Source organism: Nicotiana attenuata, chromosome 12 (genome assembly GCF_001879085.1).
Source record: "Nicotiana attenuata strain UT chromosome 12, NIATTr2, whole genome shotgun sequence".
NCBI lineage: Eukaryota > Viridiplantae > Streptophyta > Magnoliopsida > Solanales > Solanaceae > Nicotiana > Nicotiana attenuata.
This window is the reverse complement of record NC_032000.1, coordinates 42154775-42169162: the sequence shown is the minus strand read 5'-3', so window position 1 is coordinate 42169162 and position 14388 is coordinate 42154775. Positions and strand designations below refer to the sequence as shown.

Below are 14388 nucleotides of genomic sequence, written 5' to 3'. Positions count from 1 at the left end.
ATTGTGCAAAATATAAGCCTAAAGCAAAAGATATCACAGGAATAAATCGTATTTCCTCCATCCCAATTGATGTGTCATATTTTTTTAATTCTATTTATAAAATAAATATACATTCTTATTTAAAAGTAACTCCATTTTAAAATCTTAATATCTTTACTGTGATGATTTATAATCACACAAATAATTAATAATTTAATTTAAATTATAAATTATTCTAAAAGATTCTTAAACTTTCAATCTATTACCACCACAAAAATTAGAACAGTGAGTTGTGCATTGTATACACCAATGTGAACAAAATTCCAATAGAATTTCCTTTGCTTAAAAGTTGTATACACCAATCAAAGTGGGACAATGACAGTTAGGTCGGTATTCCAACCCTCTGGACTCTGAACCGTCTGAGTTCTTTCACTCCACGTGGCACTTCCGCCGGGCCCGCAAAATCTGCATTCATCACATAAATCATACTACTATTCAAAATAAATATAAAAAAATTCTCGACCCTAAAAAGAGTAAACACTAAATAGTCAAAGATAGTCACTCTAAACCAACGCGCCTCCTGGAAACAGTAGAATAGAACAAAAGCGACGCGCCTCCAATTCTACTCCACTGCTTTCTTCCTCAGAATTTAAGCAGCTCACCTTTTTCTGTCCCACAAAGTAAAAGCAATTGGAAACTTCAAAAGCAATAATTTATCTTTGCGTACACTTCTTTCTCTCTGGCAAGTGAAAAGCAATTACTCTTTTATTGCTATAAGCGCTGAAATCTGAGATTATTCCTTCGCTTTCAGGTGATTCTCTTATCATTAGTTTTATGATTTCTGCAATTCGTTTTTCTTCTTTTCTTAATTCAATCGTATTCTTGTCTAAAGTTTCTCCTTCAACGTTTTTGTTAGTTTTGTCTATAGCTTGTATACTGAATTTTGGTTGTGTACGTTGCTGTTACTTAAGTTTATTACCTCTTAATTGATATTCCTGGCAGTTGCCTTTAATTTATACAATTTGACTTCCACCCAAATTGACTATTGTGAACAAAATAATGGGGGTTTCCGAGGAACAGTTCAATTGTTAAGAGATCACAATTCTTGTTGGATGCCGGCGGTCTAGGCCATATTGCGGGCACCTGGACTATTTCACTGGGTACCTGCTAACTCCCACCAGCACAGTACCAGTCTCCTACCACTTAATTGACCACTAGGCTACACTTTGCATAGGCGGATTCGAATTTTGAAGTTTATGGGTTCTTACATCGACTTCAAGTTAATACTACATAATAATTGGGCCCACAGTCAAATATTTATAGATATTTAGTGGATTCTTAGTATATATACAGGGTTTAGGCAAAAACTACTGGGTTCACGTGAACCCGTGATCAAGCCTCTAGATCCGCCCCTGCACCCTTCACCCTTGGGTGCGGTCAAGACGTCGCAATTGGAATCATGAGTTAGAATCTCATGCCCTTATGTTTTACTGTTTCCCAATTGGGCATTCACTACAAGATTGATGTGGGCATGCATGCGAGGCCTTCCTTTTTAAGTTCTGTGGCTCGTAAATGATACCTTATGCTAGTGTAGCTGTTGCGATTAGACTTAATGTAACTTTTATAATATTTCATTGAACAAGTTTAGGATACATTAGAGTTATAAACTTTAGTGTAGTGTACAATTTCTCATTTGGTTATTACCAGACAGTTTGGTGATTGAAGAGGGACATCTTTTTGCTGGTTTTGGAGGATGTATTTTCTTCGTGTCACATGACTAATGCTTAAACTTATGGGAAGTGTTTATCTCTAGTCCTATCATATTTGTGAAAAAATAAACACTTCGAATATAACACTTACTTTTGCAGTTCGTGGACTGCAAAAACAACTTTTATTTGGCTACTGGATGTTTTCCAGTGATTTTGCTGGCTTATTTGGAAGACGGAGATGAAGCTATCTGCTCTTTTGACTTCTGCTGGAATCAATATTGCAGTCTGTGTGGTGCTGTTCTTTTTGTATTCCTTATTGAGGAAACAACCAACTTTTGTAAATGTCTACTTCAGCCAGAGGTTTGCTCCTCATGTACGAACAAGACACCTTGGTACCTTTTGCTTTAACCGATTTGTTCCTTCTCCTAGTTGGATCTTGAAGGCGTGGGAAGCATCTGATGAAGAGATAGTTGCTGCCGGGGGCTTGGATGCGCTAGTGTTGGTGCGGATGATTGTTTTCAGGTGAAAGCTGAACTTTCCTCATTGTATTAATTACTTCCTCTTCTGTTTTTGCTGAAAAAAGTCAATTTAATGCCTGAAATTCAGAGGTGGCAACATTTTCTTCCCTCAAGTTCGTTCACGTTCCTACTGAAATTTATTGTTTTTTGCGGAATATTTCATCAAGCTGAGGAATCCACTGAAAAGATGTTTACTTATTTCTGAAAATATTATTGCTTGTTTGCATGGCCTGATCTTGAAATAGACACTGTTCTCACTATAAAGATGGACAATCTTAATTTCATTATACTAGCTTTCATAGATATGCGCAAATGTTGTGTATTTCCCAGTAAGGATGTATAGCATGTGTCAGATGGTAAATTTGTTAGTTGACAGTATACTGCATGCCTGTCTTTGTTCCTCCTTTTTCTGGTCAATGTACCATTAGTCTTATAAGTGTACTTACCTTTTCCTGCTCTTATTGTGGACAGTTTCCGAATATTCTCCATTGCAGCTATTCTGGGCCTTTTCCTGGTGCTGCCTCTTAACTATTTTGGTCAAGATATTCGACGTCAGCAAATTCCAGCTGAGTCATTGGAGGTATTCACTATTGTGAATGTTGAGGCAGGGTCAAGATGGTATGAAACATGTATAAGTATGCTGTTAATTTTTTTCATGTGGATAATAATCTATTCAGTATTCCCTTATAAATGGACATATACAGATGCATAATACAAGTGGTGGTTTTGTTTCATATGAAGAAATGACAATAGAAAGCTTTTGTCTTTGTCTAGTGTCCAAAATTCTGCAATGCCAAGCTTTACAAAAAAACAAAAAAAAAGAAGAAGAGCAAATGCCAAGTTTAGCCTTCTCTGCATTTTGCATCTGAAATTATTATTACCCAGTAGAGAGGAACTATTACAGAAGAGAGCTACTTGCACGTTTACCAATTTCGATGTTCGCAGAAAATGTGTTAATGACGATGACATATTATCTCCTGATTCATTGAGTTTCTTTTCTCTTCAGGTTCTGGGTGCACTGCCTTGCACTGTATATTATATCCTGCTCTGCATGTCTTCTTCTTTACTTTGTAAGAATTTATTGCTATTTCCAAATTATCTGCTTTTCTTTTGAACTTGTGTTTATTTTATACGAGATACTTCGTACCATGCTATGGCAGTTTTTTTCTTAAAAAAATTTTGCTGCTTGCTTTTAGGAGTACAAAAGTATCTCAAGGAAGCGGCTGGCGTACTTCACCTCATCAGTTCGCCATCCAAGTTACTTCACAGTTCTGGTCCGTGCTATCCCAAAGTCTCAGAAAGAATCATACAGTCATACAGTGGAAAAATTCTTCACAAATTACTACACATCAAGTTATTTATCTCATCAAATTGTTTATCGTTCTGGCCCTGTTCAGAAACTGCTGGTGAGAATAAGGCACTTTTTATTGTAGTCTAACTAAGAAAGCATTTCGGATGGTGACCTCAAGTCCTAATATCCAAGGTTACCTCTTGAATCTTGTGTTACTCTACCATCATGGTCAATCTTAAGGTTCTTTGGTTACTGCGAATTGGTCCCATTTGTTTTGAAAACAAGGGGAATGTTTTTGGCCAGTTCTTTTTTTTTTAATAAAGCTTTTAAGGTGTGTTTGTTTGGCATTTTTTGCTTAAAGAAAAAAAAAGTTAGTACCATTTTCCTCAACATTTCGAAACTGAATTTTTTTGCCAAGTTTTTAAAAAATTTGAAACAAAATGCCTAGATTTAAGCGAACCGGATTCGATGGACCTAAATGAAAAGTACTACTCGAGCAGCACGCCCACCTCACCTCCCTCTCTGTTCTTCTTCTTTGTGTTTTTATAAACCATTTTGATATATTCTATAAGAAGTTTAAAAAAAATCTGCATGAGCTGAAGATAATAGTTGGTTTCTTCTTGATCTACGCTTCTGCTTACGCTAGTGTTTTGACATTTATCTTCTTGGTTGGGCTTTTTCTTGCTCCTTTGCTTTTCTCTTTCTTTGGTGGTTAATGTGCCATAGATTATATGACAACAGACTGATGCAGAGGAGGTGTTCAAGATGCTTAAAACAGCCCCAGAAGAGCTTTGTCCTGGATCAAATTTTATGAAATGTGGCCTTTGTGGAGGAACAAATCACTCTTTCAAGATGCTTCCTGCTGAGCGTGTTAGTGATAAAGGAAGAGATGATTCTGATGGTTCAGATTTGAGAAAAAAGGTCACATCTGTCCACATTATATTCCATAATTCATATGTTAGGCTATCTTCAATGTACATATCCTTTATTGCATAGAAGATTATGTCTTCATGAAGTTTTTAGCGCATTTTGTTGCTCAGCTTCTCTTCAGTCTGTTGACAAAAGTTCACTGCTTTTATACTCTCTGCCTACCATATTGTACTCTGTGGTTTACTTTCACTATATTTATGGTTGGTGTCTCATATATATATATATATATATATATATATATATATATATCTAAAGAGAAAAACTGTGGCCACATATTTTATTTTGCTTAATTCAAATTTTGGGGCTGACTGTTGGTTCTTGGTAGCATAATTGAGAAGGAAGTAAAGAAAATGGTAGGATGATACTATTAGGATTAGGAATGAACATTGCAAATAAACATATGGAGTGGCCATGACAGACTAATTTGATACAAAGAGAGTGTTGATTGTTGTCTTTTGGCTTTTAGGTAGAAGTGCTCATTGTAGAAGTTCTCGATGTGTTCCCTCCTTGGAGGTTTAGTGAGTAAACAAAATACTATCTTCTAACTACCACTATCTCTAACCGAGTGCAAAACTACTCTGGATCCTGTTTCTTCTCCTTTTTTTTTTTTCTCGTTTGTAGCTTTGGATCTCCTATGTTAGGATGACTGAATACTGCTACTTGTGTGGAATAAGCTGGATCATATGTATCTACTCAACACAGAAAGTAATGAAGGAACAAAAGAAAAAAGATTTTAGTTGCGCTTGTATAGCCATAGTGGTATCTTTGTCTTTTTCTCCCTCTCATTTTTTCTCTCTGTGTCGTATAACTCTCAAATGCCTTTAAGATTATCTCGCATGATTCTGCTGTATTCACGCTAGAAATGTGATGAAAATTCTGTTTTTAATGCTAATGACGGAGAAAATGTCATCTAGGTTCCTTTCTGTTTCCCATTCTCAGAAAGAAGCACTCAACTTCTTAGAGCTTTTGCTTAACTTTGTCAAGTGTGTTCATACTGCATGAATTCCAACAGTCAAGATTTTCGTTGTCATCTGTTTTTGCAAATAATAAGCATATTCTAGATGCTCATTATGAATTATGTTGCCTGTCAGTCGGCTGTACTGAAACCTGGCCAAAGGATGGTAACTTTTTATTATGATTTTGCCACTGTATGCATATGGACAAAGTTTCTCTTCGATACTGTGTATCCATCAGTACCTCTTTGGTACTTTGTGAAAGTAATTTTATCTGAAATTTTATGTTGTGTACAATTGACTTTTAAAAACTTGGCATGCAGCATGATGAATATGAGCTCCATGAGTTGGTGAAGAATTAATTAGTAAGAAATAACTTGTCGCAGGACTTGCTCCAAAGTTTAAATGCTTAAAAAGTTCATGAAATTCCATCCTCTCTGTGAGAGTCACCACATTGGTTGAGGGTATATGGTGTTGTCTTCTTATATGATCTTAGGCAATCTTTTAGTGAGCTACCTTTGAGGTTGAGTTAGGCCCCTTGTCCATTTTCTTAACATGGGTATTAGTCTATTAGACTAGAGTCATCCTATACTTGGTTTACCTAATGTTGAGCCCTCATGTTATGTTGTGCTTGCTCCAGATGTCAAGTCTTGGGCGTGCGAGGGGGTGTTAGACTCCCACATTGGTTGAGGGTATGGGCTGTCTCCTTATACAGTTTTCGGCAATCTACACCTCGGGGGCTAACTTTTGGGCCTAAGCTAGGCCCAATATCCATGTTCTTAGCACTCTAATATTTCACTTCAATGACAGAAACGACATTTAGTTGTTTATGTCCCGGAGTATGTGTACTATTCCTGCTGGCTTATATTGGTGATTTGCTTTCTTGTGCTCAACCCTTTTTTCCAAGAAATTGGGGTAGTTGCATCTTTGAAACTAGTGTTAGCCAATACAAGACGTGAACTGAAGTATATTAAATTTTCTTGCAGGAGTCTGCAGCTGCTTTAGTTTTTTTCAGGAATCGGTATGCTGCTTTAGTTGCTTCTCAAGGTCTTCAATCTCAGAATCCCATGTCATGGGTTACGGATCTTGCTCCAGAACCAGAGGATATGTACTGGTCAAACATCTGTGTTCCTTACAGACTCCTTTGGATTCGTAGAGTTGCTCTCCTAGTGGCCTCTATACTTTTTGTGGCATTTTTCCTTGTGCCCGTTTCATTAACACAAAGTCTTGTTCATCTCGACAAGCTGCAAAAGACATTTCCATTTCTTATAGGAATTTTAAAGAGGTAATGCAGTGTTAGACCTAGTATCTTGACTTGTACATGGAGTACAAGTGGTATTCCATGTGTGTGTGCGCGCGTGTGCATGTAGATAGCTTATGGGCATTATATCAATAAAGTCTGGCTGCATGATTTCAAGACCTAAATTGTTTGAGAGGATGATGCTGGAACTTTGCCTTCTTCCTTTGTATTATGATATTTCCTGTTTGCTTTAATTAGAGCTTTTTAATTTATAAGAGGAAAACATACATGAGCAATGTAGTAATCGTTTTCCCCCTCTTTCTTGCAGGACAGGAGTGACTCAGCTAGTCACTGGATATCTACCAAGTGTTGTATTAATTTTATTTTCCTACATTGTTCCTCCATTGATGTTGCTATTTTCTAAAATGGAGGGTTCTATCTCTCGTAGTGGCAGGAAGAGGAGTGCATGCATAAAAGTTATTTACTTCTTCTTCTGGAATGTTTTCTTTGGTAACATCGTCTCCGGTTCTGTTATTGAGAGATTAAACAAAATCTTTAAGGATGTAAACAATCTACTTTCAACGGCTGTGCCATCAACGGTAACTGCATCCCCTCTCCGTGTGTTTACCTTCTTTCCCTCTTGGTATAACTGTCTTGTTTAAATATTGATAAATATACCCCCCCCCCCCCCCCCTCTCTCGATATCTTGAATTTAGGTGTTCATATTGTTTTATTTTGAGGCTTTCCTATGTGTTTAATGATAATAGCTTCTTTTAGCTTTTCTGTTGGTTGATGATGCCAGAGCTGGTCTTCGTTGTGTAGTTTCTATTTTGGTTTTAGCATTAAACTTGTGGTATGGGAATATTACATGCAAGTTGCACAAAATTCAATTCAAGGTTATTCAGGAGTGGAAAGGGAAGGTACTAATCCTCTGGAGGAAGTACATGTCAGCTTTCCCACATTGTTCGATTTGATAAAGGCAGAAAAGGGAAATATCTTCCATTTTCTCTGACACTGAAAATAAGAGAAGTCAACAAAACTGCTGCTTTTCAACATTGTTTGATTTGATATTAAACATCGTTTGATTTGTAAAGGGCGGAGAAGGTAATAATTAAAATCTGAGACTGAATTTGAGAGCACGAGCCGTGGAAACAGCCTCTTGCAGAAATGCAGGGTAAGGCTGCGTACGACTCTTCCCCGGACCCCGCGCATAGCGGGAGCTTAGTGCACCGGGCTGCCCTTTTTTTTAGACTGAATTTGAGAGCAAGTGAAACAAAACTACAACAGCATAATGATGTCTTCTAGTGCCAAATCTTCTTCTAACCTGTCTAGTTGGGGATTGGAGAACCTCTCGTACACCTAATTTTTCCCCTGCTTTTATAATTTCCTCAGTATCTACGTTTCCCTTAGCAATGTGAATGGACTAGTTTGTTTACCCTAGTCTTTCATCAATGACACTGGTGTCAGTATAGTTCATTTAATCACGTGACCACAAAAGTTGATTGATTGCATAATATGATTTTTTCTTTTTGCAGGCCACCTTTTTTATGACTTATGTTTTGACATCAGGCTGGGCAAGTCTCTCTGTTGAACTCATACAACCATTTGGTATCATCTGCAGATTGTTCTCCAGGTTTATTCTCAGAAACAGGGAACCATCATCTCATGGAACACTGACTTTTCCATACCATACAGAAGTTCCGAGGATCCTCCTATTTGGGCTTTTTGGCTTTGCATATGCCATATTGGCACCTTTAATACTCCCATTCTTGGTGGTTTATTTTTCCATTGCTTACTTTGTATACCGTAATCAGGTAAATACATCCCATTTAGTTTAAATCTTCTTTTACATCCTCTTGTTTTTATCTCTATTAGCTCATCGTTATTTTGATTACTGAGTCTTAAGAATGGAAATTCTTGTCGGCACTAACATTTTTCTTTATCAGTATGTATGTTCTGAGAGATGTTCATTTCTTTCGAATCTGACTTTCCAAGATAAAAAATTTGGGAAAAACTAGTAAACGGTAGCTACAAGATAAACTAGGGCCTTTTGCTTTCAGAAAACCAGGACTCCTCTTTCCGCATTCTTCGTGATTCCTTTATTGTCTTCTTCTTATGTGGTTTTCAATGTGTATTCTTTTATGAATTCTAGAGGTATCAAATAAGCAGGTTGGGCCAAATATTGGTAGGTTAATACAAGTTGAGTTAATGAACATTTCACAGACAACCTCCTTAAAGGTTACATGGTTAATTTGCACCAAACAACATGTCTTACCAACCTGCGCAATTCAAAAACACTTTCCCATTTGTTTCTTCTGTGCATCTTTTGATTTGCTTCTTCTTTTTTTCCCTTCAAAGTGACCCTTCTTCTTGCGATTTCTGCTTTTGCGCTTTTTCTGCTTCTCTTCTACTTTTTCTTTCTGCCGACGATTCTTTGATGATTCTGTTTCTCTTTTTCTTGTGTTCTCTCCTTCACTTTTTTATTCTCTAACTTTGATCTAAAACGATTATTTGAAAGATAGAAAGTGACTTTCAAAACAAAGCTAACCTTAAAGCAATTAAATATGAAATTAGATGCTACATTATAATTCTTTTCTATAGTTGATTAGTTCAAAAATAAAAATCAACTTGTGTGATTGAAGCTATCTTTCTGTGAGCTTGTTGAAATTGCAATTTTTTGATACTTACTTCAACCATTGAGATTGGTATTGTCATTGTTGTAGGACATTGACAGTGTTACTTGCAATTTTAATGTTAGAATAGTTAAATTCTCACATATGTATGTACATATAATGTTATTTTTGTATTCCCTCTAAATTATAAGCTTTATTTGAAGAAGCTTATGCACTTCACTTCTCACTGCTTCTCTATCAAAACTCTACAAGTTTCTTTTTCTACTTATAAAAACACTGCACTACTTGTTGAGATGAGTAAAGGGATTTATTTTCAATGTTTTTGCTGATCAGTCTGTGTACCTTCCTTTTCACTGATGAATATCCAAGCACTTGCATCTTTTTTCCTCTTTATAGCCTGTGGTTTGACAGCTTACGGAAACTTTTCAGATCCTCAATGTGTATGTGACAAAATATCAAACTGGTGGAACCTATTGGCCTATTGTGCACAACACCACAATTTTCTCAATGGTGCTGATGCAAATTATAGCTTCGGCAGTCTTTGGATTTAAAAAATCTTCAACAGCATCAGGCTTCACTATTCCATTGATAATCTGTACACTCCTCTTCAATGAGTACTGCAGGCAAAGGTTCGAACCATTATTCAAGTACACTCCTGCTCAGGTATGACTAATTGCACAATCCATTTTATATATATGTTCCTCCATGCATGCATCTTATTTCGTGTGTGCTTTTGTACAGATCCTCATTGAGATGGATAGGCAGGACGAAGAATGTGGGAGGATGAAAGAGATACGTCAACAACTCGCATCAGCTTATTGTCAGTTCAAATCAACTTCACCTACACTGGATAAAGCTGTTCCTGAAAGTGACGAAGAGAACATGAGTATCCATAAGGTTCAAGGCATAGAAGATACTAATCCAGGTTCAAATAGCTTAATGACTGTTGTAGGACACTCTTATATATCTGGATGATTTTTGACACGCTCGACACTTTGTTGCTTGCAGGGAAAAGTCCTCATCTTCCTCCATCATGTACATCTTTTGATAGTAAAAGTCCTCATCTTCCTTTGACATCTTTGGACATTAGAAGTCCTCATCTTCCTTCATCACGTGCGTCTTTTGAAATTAAAAGTCCTCATCTTCCTTCATCACGTACGTCTTTGGAAATTAAAAGTCATCCTCGTCTTCCTTCATCACATACATCTTTGGAAAATAAAATTCCTCATCTTCCTTCATCACATACGTCTTCGGAAATTAAAAGCCCTCGTCTTCTTTCACCACACGCGTCTTTGGAAAATAAAAGTCCTCATATTCCTTCACCACGTGCATCTTTGGAAAATAGAAGTCCTCATCTTCCTTCATCACGTACGTCTTTTGAAAATATAAGTCCTCCCCATCTTCCTTCACCACGTACTTCTTTGGAAATTAGAAGTCCTCGTCTTCTTTCACCACGTGCGTCTTTGGAAGTTAGAAGTCCCCGGCTTCCTTCACCACATGCGTCTTTGGAAATTGAAAGTCCTCGTCTTTCTTCATCTTTGGAAGCTGAAGAATCATGTGCCAAGTAGATGAATATTTTCTGTGCATTTTATATGCGGAATCAGTGCTGATTGTGCATTCTTATGACTGTCTATTATATGACATGGTTGATTTGTGAAATGCCTTGAGAAGAGACTTTGTGAAAGCGTATAGAAAATATTTTTCTTTGAAATATGCCATCTGAAGAGATTACTTGGAAGTGTACATAAATTCTTCGGGGGCTTACTGAAGCTGCAACACCTTAGAGTTACCTAAAGATCGTTTTTTATTCCTCCCTATATGTTTTTGATATTTTGTATAGATGGTTCCATGATTATGGAGACCCGTGTAAGTACATAGATGTATTGGTGAACCGCTGCTTGATGTGAGTATGATTTTGTTTCTTTAAATTTTATGAAGTTGTAATATGCAATAAGAAGAATAAAATATTATAACACAAGGGAAAACAACTACTGTTGCGTTGTAGTTATTTTTGGTCTACATGTCAAATGTGTAACTAGCCCTTATCTAATACTGTTGACCAGTATATATGCCCTGTACAGTAAATTGTGACCTCAATCATGAGAGTGAAGTTGTTTTCCCATTTTTTTTTGTTTGGGCAAGCAGCAACCCATAGTAATGAGAAATTAACACAACGAATTCAGTAGTACAAAATATGATGTTATCTGTGGATAAGAGGGATAAATTAAACATTGGAGAAGACGGTAATTGATTAAAATGTGATCAGGATCAAAGGTGAAGAGAAACGAACTCGGTAATTCAAAAAACGGAAAATGGCCAAATATACTACTATGAGAAAAGATTTAAATATATCACTCGCTATACGTTGGGTCTAAATATATCCCTGCCGCAATACTATTAGTTAAAATATATTACTCTTCCGTTAAGTTTGTCCAATCCTATGTGGTACTGATATTTGATAAGGCGGATGTCACATGACATACCACCTCAGTCCCCCTAGCCCATTTTGTCCCTCCCTTTTTTTTTCCCACTAAAATTTTCTTACCATCAAATTTTCGTCCCCTCCCCTAAAACATCCCAAATCTTCTTCAATACTTCGTATTCTTCTTCTTCAGAAACATACTCCTAAAAAACAAGTTCAATTAGTGCATATAATATAAAGATAATAGAAGTCATCCAACAGAAGAAAAAGAGATCAAAGTGTTATTATAACTAATCAGCACAATCATATAAAAGAGCAATGGTTCACTTTCAAAGTTTCCATGTTGTAATATTTCACATACTGATAAACACATTATTATAATGTGAACATTCCTCTTTGACTTATAGAAAGGACTACTCATGCCTTCTTCAAAGCCTTGAGAACACGCAATATGTAATCTTTGCGGATATGCAAGCTCATCAATAGTAGTTCAAATTGCAGAAGAGCCGCCTCTTTATTAACCCCTAGCAATTTGATAGCTTATATGAGTTCACCAAACTGTAGGGCACCTGATCCTTTATGAGTTTCTACTGAGAGTACTTTATGAAACAGTAAGTAAAAGAGACACCGGATTTTTACGTGGAAAAATCCCACACAAGGGGACAATAACCACAACCTACACTTGTAGGCTTTCAACTTCACTAACTTGTAATCTCACTATTACAAGCCACTTTGTAATAACTCTATTACAAAGACTTCAACTTAACTAACTTGTGATACTCTTACCACGAGCCACTTTGTGACTCTCTAACTACAAAGACTTTAAACTTATGACTAAACCTAGTCACAACATAAACTTAGAAAGTTTACGGATTTTGGATTTCCTAAAACATAGCTTCTAAGTAAGCAAGAGAGGAGTTACAATGAAGAACAAATAACAAGATTACAACTCAACTACGGATACACATAGACTCATTGTGAAACTGATCCTTTAGTGGAGTTGTCTTCTTGTTCTTGACACACCAGTGACTTCAATGCCGGATGAACACTTTAATGCTTGAGAGAATATCATTGAATGCACAAGTGAATCTGTTGTGCCTTACACCAGGTTGTTATACTACAAAAGACATCACAATGGTGATGTCAATTCTTTATACACGCTTCTTCCCAATGAGAAGTGACTGCTGCACTGTCTGCTGCACTGTCGCGTGTATAGTTGCGGACAGTCACTTTCTGCAGTTGCGTTCCAGCTGTATAGTTGACTTGTACTTCTGTCAAAGAACCCTAAGGGACCAGGTTCCTGTTGTGTTCCTCTTTGTAACAGTTGCGGACAGTCACTTTCTGTTGTTACGTTCCAGCTGTACAGTTGACAGAACCCTAAGGGACCAGGTCCCTGTTGTGTTCTACCTTGTGGTTGTTCACTCATTTGCTGGAGATCATACTAGAATTTGTTTGTATACCAGGTGGGGCAGGTTCTCTATCTGGTTCTTGACAATAAGTTTGTTAGATCATCAAAACATAAAAAGCATAAGGCAAAGACATTGAAAATCCATCAATTTCCCCATTTTTGATGATGACAAACTTAGGCATTAATAGTATTTGTTTCGAGCAGAAATAACCAGATAAGGTACCTGAAACTACACAAGTTCCCCCTGACCTTTTGCTTTTGATTCCCCCTTAATCAGATCTCCCTATATTTGCATCAAGTTTCTACACAAATTCACAAGTTCCCCAAGTTCCCCCTGCCTTTTCCCCCTTTTTTGGCATCATTAAATAGATACACAAGCAGGCAATCAACATAAAGAAGTCTAACACAGCCGACTCATGCCACATATGTGCACACAACATGACAGAAAAGAGAAGCCATAAGAAAACAACATTGTACAGGCAAAAAGAAGAGCTGTTTCATTAATATTAACAATGTACTGAGCAAAACAGGAGCAGTAATGGTGAAATCCAGCATTCCATCACAAAAAGGCAAACAAAAAGAAAACAACAACCACAAAACATTAAGAGCAAAAGATAGCTGGCCACTGAGAGGATCCTAGGGGGCACTAGAAGAGGAGGCTTGGAAGAGGAGGCAGCAAGGGTTTTGAGAACCAGGTCCAGTCGGGCATTTGCAGACAGTTGTTCTTCAAGCAGTTTTGCGCGAAGCTTATCATTTTCCTTTGTCAGGTGGGCAATTTCTTCATTAACTGAATCGGGTCCTTTAACTGCTTGACTGAGCTCAGTTTCCAGTATGGCATTTTGAGCCCTCAACCTTTTGATCTCTTCAGAAGCTGCATTTTGAGCATTGATCAGCTGAGAAATGGTCGAGATGCTTCCACTAACTCTTTCTACGCACTCACATTCTTCCAGAGTGGTTTTAGAGAAGGTTTGCTTGCGTGTGCCCACTCTGGGATTACCCAAGGGGACCTTGTAAAATCTGAACACTTGAGTGAGAAGAAAGCCATATGGTAGCCTATGATTCCCACCTTTAAAGTTTGCCACCTTTTGCATATGATCTATCATGATTGCTGGCAGATTTATTGGGACAAACTCATCAAGCGCCTCCATTAAGACCATATCCGATTTTGTAGCAATAGACCGTCTCTCAGAACGAGGTAAGAGCACCTTATTGACCAGTTCAAAAAGAAGCTGATACTCAGGAAGTAATACCTTCTTATGCACTTGTTCCCCCTGCTGAATAGCTTGCTCTTTCATGATAGCTCTC

General features: G+C 37.2%; 1 protein-coding gene across 1 annotated transcript; it reads left to right on the top strand.

Annotated features, from left to right (window-relative positions):
• Positions 515-11272, top strand: LOC109235610 (CSC1-like protein RXW8). The gene is made up of 12 exons (XM_019401788.1): positions 515-790; positions 1848-2210; positions 2678-2824; positions 3213-3276; positions 3403-3612; positions 4239-4418; positions 6367-6665; positions 6949-7219; positions 8156-8434; positions 9683-9916; positions 9995-10178; positions 10262-11272. The coding sequence occupies exons 2-12, from the start codon at positions 1927-1929 to the stop codon at positions 10819-10821; spliced, it is 2712 nt and encodes a 903-aa protein (XP_019257333.1). The 5' UTR covers positions 515-790; positions 1848-1926; the 3' UTR covers positions 10822-11272.

Coding starts and splice junctions, on each gene's coding strand:
- LOC109235610 (XM_019401788.1), top strand. CDS start 1,927: ATGAAGCTATCTGCTCTTTTGACTTCTGCTGGAATCAATATTGCAGTC. Junction 2,825..3,212: donor GTTGAGGCAGGGTCAAGATG/GTATGAAACATG, acceptor TTTTCTCTTCAG/GTTCTGGGTGCACTGCCTTG. Junction 8,435..9,682: donor ACTTTGTATACCGTAATCAG/GTAAATACATCC, acceptor GAAACTTTTCAG/ATCCTCAATGTGTATGTGAC.